General features: G+C 46.6%; 1 protein-coding gene across 1 annotated transcript in view; it reads left to right on the top strand.

Annotated features, from left to right (window-relative positions):
- Nucleotides 1–6084: 6084 nt before the first annotated feature.
- The window catches only part of LOC123482971 (T-lymphocyte surface antigen Ly-9-like), a 29790-nt gene continuing 24640 nt past the window's right edge, over nucleotides 6085–11234 (top strand). The window contains exons 1-2 of the mRNA XM_045212226.1: nucleotides 6085–6240; nucleotides 6374–6507. Of these exons, the coding sequence (XP_045068161.1) occupies nucleotides 6155–6240; nucleotides 6374–6507 (220 nt within the window). The 5' untranslated portion in view covers nucleotides 6085–6154. The remainder of the gene's footprint in view (nucleotides 6241–6373; nucleotides 6508–11234) is intronic.

Here is an 11234-nt window from a genome sequence, read left to right as displayed (position 1 = left end):
ACTTTGGTCCCAGCTCTCTGCAGGTCATTCACTAGGTCCCACCGTGTGGTTCTGGGATTTTTGCTCACCGTTCTTGTGATCATTTTGACCCCACAGGGTGAGATCTTGCGTGGAGCCCCAGATCGAGGGAGATTATCAGTGGTCTTGTATGTCTTCCATTTCCTAATAATTGCTCCCACAGTTGATTTCTTCAAACCAAGCTGCTTACCTATTGCAGATTCAGTCTTCCCAGCCTGGTGCAGGTCTACAATTTTGTTTCTGGTGTCCTTTGACAGCTCTTTTGTCTTGGCCATAGTGGAGTTTGGAGTGTGACTGTTTGAGGTTGTGGACAGGTGTCTTTTATACTGATAACAAGTTCAAACAGGTGCCATTAATACAGGTAACGAGTGGAGGACAGAGGAGCCTCTTAAAGAAGAAGTTACAGGTCTGTGAGAGCCAGAAATCTTGCTTGTTTGTAGGCGACCAAATACTTATTTTCCACCATAATAAATTCATTACAAATCCTACAATGTGATTTTCTGGATTTTTTTCCCTCAATTTGTCTGTCATAGTTGACGTGTACCTATGATGAAAATTACAGGCCTCTCTCATCTTTTTAAGTGGGAGAACTTGCACAATTGGTGGCTGACTAAATAAATTTTTTCCCCACTGTATGCTGAGCACTTGCTTGCTGCTTTTCCTTCACTCTGCGGTCCGACTCATCCCAAACCATCTCAATTTGGTTCAGGTCGGGGGATTGTGGAGGCCAGGTCATCTGATGCAGCAATCCATCACTCTCCTTCTTGGTCAAAAAGCCCTTACATAGCCTGGAGGTGTGTTGGGTCATTGTCCTGTTGAAAAACAAATAATAGTCCCACTAAGCCAAAACCAGTTGGGATGGTGTATCGCTGCTGTCACGATCGTCATGATAAGGAGTAGACCAAGGCGCAGCGTTGCAAGCAAACATCTTCTTTAATAATGAAACACGATCAAAACAAACAAAGACGATAACGTGACAGTACACGGTGAAACTAAACTACCTCGAAACAAGAACCCACAACACACAAAGGAAAACCGACAGTTTAAATATGGCTCCCAATCAGAGATAACGAGCCGACAGCTGACACTCGTTACCTCCGATTGGGAGTCACTCAGGTACACATAGAAAAAGAACAACTAGACTACCCAACATAGAAAACGAAACCACACCGAAACAAACACACCCTGGCACAATAACACGAGTCAATAGCCAGAGTGTGACAGTACCCCCCCCTAAAGGCGCGGACTGCGACCGCGCCTAACTACGAGCAAACAAGGGAGGGTTGGGTGGGCATTCCTCCTCGGCGGCGGCTCCGGCTCCGGGCTTGATCCCCACTTCCTCTCCATCCCCCCAAAGTTCTCCTGGTCCTGTCTAGCCCCGCTGGCCGGAGCCGGACTGACGACACGCGCCCCTGGCTTGGTGCGAGTAGCAGGAACGGGCTGGACCAGGCTGACTACTCGTACCCTTGGCTTGGTGCGAGTGGCAGGAACAAGCCGGGCTGGCGACGCGCACCGTAGGTTTGGTGCGAGTGGCAGGAACAGGCCGGGCCGGGCTGGCGACGCGCACCGTAGGTTTGGTGCGAGTGGCAGGAACAGGCCGGGCCGGGCTGGCGACGCGCACCGTAGGTTTGGTGCGAGTGGCAGGAACAGGCCGGGCCGGGCTGGCGACGCGCACCGTAGGTTTGGTGCGAGTGGCAGGAACAGGCCGGGCCGGGCTGGCGACGCGCACCGTAGGTTTGGTGCGAGTGGCAGGAACAGGCCGGGCCGGGCTGGCGACGCGCACCGTAGGTTTGGTGCAGTGGCAGGAACAGGCCGGGCCGGGCTGGCGACGCGCACCGTAGGTTTGGTGCGAGTGGCAGGAACAGGCCGGGCCGGGCTGGCGACGCGCACCGTAGGTTTGGTGCGAGTGGCAGGAACAGGCCGGGCCGGGCTGGCGACGCGCACCGTAGGTTTGGTGCGAGTGGCAGGGACAGGCCGGGCTGGGCTGGCGACGCACACCGTAGGCTTCGTACGTGGAGCAGGAACAGGCCGGGCTGGGCTGGCGACGCACCCCGTAGGCTTGGTGCGTGGAGCAGGAACAGGCCGGGCTGGGCTGGCGACGCACACCGTAGGCTTCGTACGTGGAGCAGGAACAGGCCGGGCTGGGCTGGCGACGCACCCCGTAGGCTTGGTGCGTGGAGCAGGAACAGGCCGGGCTGGGCTGGCGACGCACACCGTAGGCTTCGTACGTGGAGCAGGAACAGGCCGGGCTGGGCTGGCGACGCACCCCGTAGGCTTGGTGCGTGGAGCAGGAACAGGCCGGGCTGGGCTGGCGACGCACACCGTAGGCTTCGTACGTGGAGCAGGAACAGGCCGGGCTGGGCTGGCGACGCACCCCGTAGGCTTGGTGCGTGGAGCAGGAACAGGCCGGGCTGGGCTGGCGATGCACCCCGTAGGCTTTGTACGTGGAGCAGGAACAGGCCGGGCTGGGCTGGCGACGCGCACCGTACACTTAGTGCGGGAAGCAGGAACGAGCCGGGCCGGGCTGGCGACGTGCACCATACACTTAGTGCGGGAAGCAGGAACGAGCCGGACCGGACTGGTGACGCACACCACTTGCTTGGTGTGAGGAGCGGGACTGGGTTTCCTCATAACCCTCCGCTCCCTCAGCTGCCTACCGAGTTCCTCTCGCCGTGCCTCGTTTCTCACCTTTTCCCTAATCGCCTCTAATAGCTCCATCCTCTGCCACATTAACTCCTGCTCCCTCTTCGCCAGTAGCCCCCTTAACCTGGTGGCCTCCTCACCTAATTGCCCTGTGGCAGCCTCCTGCTGCCCAGTCGCCCCTGCCGTGTGCCCCCCCCTAAAACATTTTTGGGGTTGCCTCTCGACCCTCCGACGCTGCTCCCACGTCCAGGCTGCCTGTTCCTGGACATGCTGCTTGGTCGTAGTATGGTGGGTTCTTCTGTCACGATCGTCATGATAAGGAGTAGACCAAGGCGCAGCGTTGCAAGCAAACATCTTCTTTAATAATGAAACACGATCAAAACAAACAAAGACGATAACGTGACAGTACACGGTGAAACTAAACTACCTCGAAACAAGAACCCACAACACACAAAGGAAAACCGACAGTTTAAATATGGCTCCCAATCAGAGATAACGAGCCGACAGCTGACACTCGTTACCTCCGATTGGGAGTCACTCAGGTACACATAGAAAAAGAACAACTAGACTACCCAACATAGAAAACGAAACCACACCGAAACAAACACACCCTGGCACAATAACACGAGTCCATAGCCAGAGTGTGACAGCTGCAGAATGCTGTGGTATCCATACTGGTTAAGTGTGCCTTGAATTCTAAATAAATCACAGACAGAGTCATCAGCAAAGCACTCCCACACCATAACAACTTCCTCCTCCATGCTTTACGGTGGGAAATACACATGCAGAGATCATCCGTTCACCCACACCGCGTCTCACAAAGTCACGGCGGTTGCAACCAAAAATCTCAAATTTGGACTCCAGACCAAAGGAAAATTTCCACCGGTCTAATGTCCATTGCACATGTTTCTTGGCCCAAGCAAGTCTCTTCTTCTTATTGGTGTCCTTTAGTAGTGGTTTCTTTGCAGCAATTCGACCATGAAGGCCTGATTCACACAGTCTCCTCTGAACAGTTGATGTTGAGATGTGTCTGTAACTTGAACTCTGTGAAGCATTTATTTGGGCTGCAATTTCTGAGGCTGGTAACTCTAATGAACTCTGCAGCAGAGGTAACTCTGGGTCTTCCATTCCTGTGGTGGTCCTCATTCGAGCCAGTTTCATAATAGTGCTTGACGGGTTTTGCGACTGCACTTGAAGAAACTTTCAAAGTTCTAGAAATGTTCCGTATTGACTGACCTTCATGTCTTAAAGTAATATTGGACTGTCGTTTCTCTTTGCTTATTTGAGCTGTTCTTTACATAATCTGGACTTGGTCTTTACCAAATAGGGCTATCTTCTGTACAACAACACAACTGATTGGCTCAAACGCATTAAGAAGGAAAGAAATTCCACTAATTAACTTTTAAGAAGGCCCACTTGTTAATTGAAATGCATTCCAGGTGACTACCTCATGAAGCTGGTTGAGAGAATGCCAAGAGTGTGCAAAGCTGTCATCAAGGCAAAGGGTGGCTATTTGAAGAATCTCAAATATAAAATATTTTGTTTAACACTTTTTTGGTTACTACATGATTCCATATGTGTTATTTCATAGTTTTTATGTCTTCACTATTATTCTACAATGTAGAAAATAGTAAAAATAAAGAAAAACCCTTGAATGAGAAGTTGTTCTTAAACTTTTGACCGGTAGTGTATGCCAATATTCCATTCAAACAATGCAATCCACAGCCATACACTGGTTGAAATCAGTTGACAATAGGACTTAGAATAGTTTTAAATGCAACATGTTCTGATATTGTATCATAATAGCGTGACAGCTTTCCAATAATACACAAATGTAGACATTTATGGTCTGTTCACATACACTGAGTATACTAAACATTAGGAACACCTTCCTAATATTGAGTTGCACACCCCTTCCCCCCTTTTGCCCTCAGAACTGCCTCAATCATCGGGGCATGGACTCGACAAGGTGTCGAAAGCATTCCTCAGGACCCATGTTGACTCCAATGCTACCCACGGTTGTGTCAAGTTGGCTGGATGTCCTTTGGGTGGTGGACCATTATTTATACACACGGGAAACTGTTGAGCGTGAAAAACCCAGCAGCGTTGCAGTTCTTGACACACCTGGCACCTACTACCATACCCCTTTCAAAGGCACTTAAAGCTTTTGTCTTGCCCATTCACCTCAATATATGTCTCAATTGTGTACCCTTCATCCATGCTGATCGAAGTGGATTTAACAAGTGAGGGATCATAGCTTTCACCTGGATTCACCTGGTCAGTCTATGTCATGGAACGAGCAGGTGTTCTTAATGTTTTGTAAAATCTGTGTATATTTTAGAGGCTAATTATACAGACAATTGGTATAAAACCAATATAAAGTGTATTTATAATTATTTGACTGTATTTTAGGTTGACAATAATTATATGACACAATTTCTGATATATTACATGCCTTACTTTTATTTTCCTGCATAAGTAAAATCAGTAGTAAGCCTAGTCTGCCATTAATTCCAATTAGACTGGTTTGGACTTGTACCTGAACAAAATGGCTGCCATTTTGACCCCATTTTGGAACTTTGAGGGTCTATGACATATCCCCTCTAGTAATTTAATAGGATCTCTATGGTCACTGCTCCTGAGAAAACAGAATCAGCTCGATTGGAGACCACCAGTCACAGAAAGTTACATCACAACATGTTAATCGAAACATAGAAGGAGAACCTTTGTAAGTAACCTAGGAACCACTTCTTCCTGAATACACACAAGTGGGCAGGTTTTTCATGTACCCCAGCAACACTGACCTACGAGCATGCAGGAGAAGTCATGCAAACCCTTCTGCAGAACTGCACACACACACACTATCATATTGTATTATGACATTATGACGCCAACATGAAGAACTGCACATACACACTATTATCACATCCTCTATCCAATTCAATTCAATTCAAATAGCTTTATTGGCATGGGAAACATATGTTTACATTGCCAAAGCAAGTGAAATAGATCATAAACAAACGTTAAATCAACAATTAGAAATAAACAGCAAACATTACTCACAAAAGTTCAAAGGAAGAGACATTTCAAATTATTATGGCTATAGACAGTGTTGTAACAATGTCCAAATAGTTAACGTACAAAAGGGAAAATAAATATGGGTTGAATTTACAATGCTGTTTGTTCTTCACTGGTTGCCCTTTTCTTTTGGCAACAGGTCACAAATCTTGCTGCTGTGATGGCGAACTGTGGTATTTCACCCAATGGATTTGGAATTCTTTGTGGGTCTGTGTAAAGGGAAATATGTGTCTCTAATATGGTCATACATTTTGCAGAAGGTTAGGAAGTGCAGCTCATTTTGTGGGCAGAGTGCACATGAGAGCCAGGTCTGCCTGCGGCGGTGTCACTCTCTCGCTCGTCTGCTCATAAAGTTCAAAAGCTAGCGGTATCTGTAAAATACCATGACCATTAACAACCAGCAGCTAGGAAACACATGCTCCAAAACTACCACCATCAGACAGTGACAGACCCTGAACACACCCACTCCTCATCATCTAACTCTCAAGACGAGCAAAGGAGGTATTTTCAGAGAGCAACTATAGACTGACTTATTTTTCAACTAACATATAGGGAGTCTTTTATAGAACAGCAGCCATCAAATGAAGTCTCTGCTCTCTCTCTCTCTCATGGGTTTTGGTGAGTCAACTTCTAGCTACCAGTCAGAGATAGATGAGGGGGACGTACAGCCAGAGGAAACAGACACACAACACCTAACAGAGATGTCTGGTGGTCCCCTCTCCTGCTTCTCCAAACAGGGAATACTCCTCCTCTCTATCCTCCACTATGGTTAGTATTGTATGGATTGTTTACTTTCTCCTGCTCATGTTTTGTACAGCATGTATTACATGTGCTTGCTTGCAGTTAGCTTTCTTTAACTTACTAGTTGGTTTTTGAATGGTGTGTGTTGAATGTGGAGTGCCTTGTCAGTAATTGGTTGGAGACCTCGAAACATTTACTTTTTTACTGTGTGATAACACCTCTGCCTATATTCAGATAAACATGTATGGTGTTTTTTAATTAAACACATTCTGTCTGTGCTAGTGTGGTTGGGTCAATACATTTTTATTTGATTTGAAAAGCTATTTCTCACATGCGCCGAATAGAAATGGTGTAGACCTTACCATGAAATGCTTACTTAATCAACAATGCAGAGTTTAAAAAAAAGTAAGAAAGAAAATATTTGCTAAATAAACTGAAGGAAAAATAGTAACAAAATAACAATAACGAGGCTTTATTCAAGGGTACCGAGTCAATGTGCGGGGGTACGGGTTAGTTGAGGTAATGTAGGTAATATGTACATGTAGGTAGGGGTAAAGTGACTATGCATAGATAATAAACAGAGAGTAGCAGCAGCATATGTGAGGAGTGTGAGGGAATGTGAATGTATGTACAGTGTGTGTGTGTGTGTGTGTTAGTGTAGTATGTATGGGTGTGTGGTTAGAGTCCAGTGAGTGTACATCGAGCCTGTACAAGTGTCAGTGAAAAAAATAAGAATAAAATAAGGGGATCAATGCAAATAGTCTGGGTAGCCATTTGATTAACTGTTCAGCAGTCTTATGACTTGGGGATAGAAGCTGTTAAGGAGCCTTTTGGCCCTAGACTTGGCGCTCCAGTACCACTTGCCGTGCGGTATCAGAGAGAAAAGTCTATGACTTGGGTGGTTGGAGTCTTTGGCAATTTTTAGGGCCTTCCTCTGACACTGCCTGTTATAGAGGTCCTGGATGGCAGGAAGCTTGTCCCCAGTAATGTACTGGGCCGTACGCACTACCCTCTGTAGCACCTTGCGGTCGGAGGCCGAGCAGTTGCCATACCAAGAGGTGATGCAACCAGTCAGGATACATTCAATGGTGCAGCTGTAAAACGTTGAGGATCTGAGGACCCATGCCAAATCTTTTCAGTCTCGTGAGGGGAATAGGCGTTATCGTGCCCTCTTCATGACTGTCTTGGTGTGTTTGGACCATCATAGTTTCTTAGAGATGTGGACGCCAAGGAACTTGAAGCACTCTACCCTCTCCACTGCAGCTCCGTTGATATGGATGGGGGGGCGTGCTTGGCCCTCCTTTTCCTGTAGTCCACGATCAGCTCCTTTGTCTTGTTCACATTGAGGGAGAGGTTGTTGTCCTGGCACCACACTGCCAGGTTGCACCTCCATCACTTGGTCGCGTCATGCCATTGTTATGAGCGTTCTCAAGCCACCCTCTACTGGAGGTGCAATAGTGGTAAAATAGTGATAAGCCCAGTCAATCTGGATGGAGGCTAACGACTGTTTAGTCTAAATTACACTAGTCCCTGGAAATACGATTACTTTGTTAAAGTAGTCAAATGTTTAGTAGCAAACAACTTTGCCAGCATTATTATGTCCTCAAATTTACTTTAGACAAATTGCAAATTTGTCATTAGCTAGCAAAGTTGGTCAAAAATAGTTAGTACTGCTAACTTTAGGTAGCTAAAATCTGTTGTCCTCCCCTCAATCTTAGCTAAATAGCTAACGTTATGCTGCATCCAAAGTCAATCTGGCGACATCAAAATGACGACAAATTATTGGCCTCCTTTTGAATGGCATTGTATTTCCAAGCCACTGCAATGCACTTTTGATGAACTCTTCCATCAGCGCTTATTGACGATGCATTGAGTAGAACGCTCGTTCGGGCATTAGTCCAAAATTAATGGTTTAAAACAATATTGTGACGAAACATGCAACCCATGAACAGGCGCTCTCATCGTTTTGCAGTGCTTCTGGAAAGCAGGATATCTTACAATCATGTGCATGTCAGTCATTCAATTTAAGGCCATACTGGATTGACAATAAAAAATAATTTGATAGCCAGTATTAAGCAGGGGTAAACCCATTTGATACAAAAGTTATACAAAAGTCACAAATTACTGATGGTAATAACTTGGAAATAGTAATTACCAACACATTTTGTGGCGGTAAGGACAGTGTTGTTAATGACAATTTTTTTTACATGATTTAACTGCCAGGTTTACTTGGTTAATATGATCAGCTATCATTTCATGAATTCCAACCACAACGTAATGAGATGTATTACATTTAAATGGAGGACAATCTAGATGAGTTACAGTAAAGACGCTGTTGAGTAATGTGTACAGTTATTACTATAAAATTATTAAAACGAAACGACATATCGTGACAACGCAGAATAAAATTATGATCTTAATTTCACAAATTCAGTGACTTTTCTTGAAGGTGGAGTTTTAATATCATACAAAAATAAACGCAACATGCAACAATTTCAAAGGTAGGTGCGTGAAAACCAGTCAATATCTGGTGTCAACACCATTTGCCTCATGCAGCACGACACATCTTCACATAGAGTTGATCAGGCTGTTGATTGTGGCCTGTGGAATGTTGTCCCACTCCTCTTCAATGGCTGTGTGTAGTTGCTGGATATTGGCGGGAACTGGAACACGCTGTCGTAAATGTCGATCTAAAGCATCCCAAACATGCTCAATGGGTGACATGTCTGGTGAGTATGCAGGACATTGAAGAACTGGGACATTTTCAGCTTCCAGGAATTGTGTACAGATCCTTGCGACATGGGACCGTGCATTATCATGCTGAAACAAATAAAATAAAATCAAATTGTATTTGTCACACACGTGTTTAGCAGATGTTATAGCGGGTATAGCGAAATGCTTGTGCTTCTAGCTCCGACAGTGCAGTAATATCTAACAATTTCACAACATATACCCAATACACACAAAACTAGTAAGGAATGGGATTTAAGAATATATACATAAATGGAAAAGCAATGACAGAGCGGCATGGCCTAAGATACAGTAAAATATTATAGAATATAATGCAGTATATACATATGAGATGAGTAGTGCAAGATATGTAAACATTATTAAAGTGACTAGTGTTCCATTTCTTAAAGTGGCCAGTGATTTCAATAGGCAGCAGCAGCCTCTAATGTGCTAGTGATGGCTATTTAACAGTCTGATGGCCTTCAGATAGAAGCTGTTTTTCAATTTTCTCGGTCCCAGCTTTGATGCACCTGTACTGACCTCGCCTTCTGGATGATAGCGGGGTGAACAGGCAGTGGCTCGGGTGGTTGATGTCCTTGATTATCTTTTTGGCCTTCCTGTGACATCGGGTGCTGTATGTGTCTTGGAGGGCGGGTAGTTTGCCCCCGGTAATGCGTTCGGCAGACCGCACCACCCTCTGGAGAGCCCTGCGGTTGTGGGCGGTGCAGTTGCCGTACAAGGCGGTGATACAGCCCGACAGGATGCTCTCAATTGTGCATCTGTAAAAGTTTGTGAGGGTTTTAGGTGCTAAGCCGAATTTCTTCAGCCTCCTGAGGTTGAAGAGGCTCTGTTGCGCCTTCTTCACCACACTGTCTGCGTGGGTGGACCATTTCAGTTTGTCGGTGATATGTACGCCAAGGAACTTGAAGCTTTCCACCTTCTCCACTGCGGTCCCGTCGATGTGGATAGGGGGGTGCACCCTCTGCTGTTTCCTGAAGTCCACGATCATCTTCTTTACTTTGTTGATGTTGAGTGAGAGGTTATTTTCCTGGCACCACACTCCCAGAGCCCTCACCTCCTCCCTGTAGGCGGTCTCGTCATTGTTGGTAATCAAGCCTACTACTGTTGTATCATCTGCAAACTTGAGGATTGAGTTGGAGGCTTGCCTGGCCATGCAGTCATGGGTGAACAGGGAGTACAGGAGGGAGCTGAGCACGCACCCTTGTGGGGCCCCAGTGTTGAGGATCAGTGAAGTGGAGATGTTGTTTCCTACCTTCACCACCTGGGGGCGGCCCGTCAGGACGTCCAGGACCCAGTTGCACAGGGCGGGGTTCAGACCAAAGGCCTCAAGCTTAATGATGAGCTTGGAGGGTACTATGGTATTGAATGCTGAGCTATAGTCAATGAACAGCATTCTTACATAGGTATTCCTCTTGTCCAGATGGGATAGGGCAGTGTGCAGTGTGATGGCGATTGCATCGTCTGTGGATCTATTGGGGCGGTAAGCAAATTGAAGAGGGTCTAGGGTGACAGGTAAGGTAGAGGTGATATGATCCTTGACTAGTCTCTCAAAGCACTTCATAATGACAGAGGTGAGTGCTACACGGCGATAGTCATTTAGTTCAGTTACCTTTGCTTTCTTGGGTACAGGAACAATGGTGTCCATCTTGAAGCATGTGGGAACAGCAGACTGGGAAAGGCAGAGATTGAATATGTCCATTAACACACCAGCCAGCTGGTCTGCGCATCCTCTGAGGATGCGGCTAGGGATGCCGTCTGGGCCGGCAGCCTTGCGGGGGTTAACATGCTTAAATGTCTTAATCACGTCGGCCATTGAGAAGGAGAGGCCACAGTCCTTGGTAGTGGGCCTCGTCAGTGGCACTGTGTTATCCTCAAAGCGGGCGAAGAAGGTGTTTAGCTTGTCTGGAAGTGAGACGTCGGTGTCGGCGACGTGGCTGGTTTTCCTTTTGTAGTCCGTGATTGTCTGGAGACCCTGCCACATACGTCTTGTGTCTGAGCCGTTG

The sequence above is a fragment of the Coregonus clupeaformis genome, unplaced genomic scaffold (genome assembly GCF_020615455.1).
Source record: "Coregonus clupeaformis isolate EN_2021a unplaced genomic scaffold, ASM2061545v1 scaf0001, whole genome shotgun sequence".
NCBI classification, from domain to species: Eukaryota; Metazoa; Chordata; class Actinopteri; order Salmoniformes; family Salmonidae; genus Coregonus; species Coregonus clupeaformis.
The sequence above is the reverse complement of the archived record's forward strand: the minus strand, read 5'-3'. Positions and strand labels throughout refer to the sequence as shown.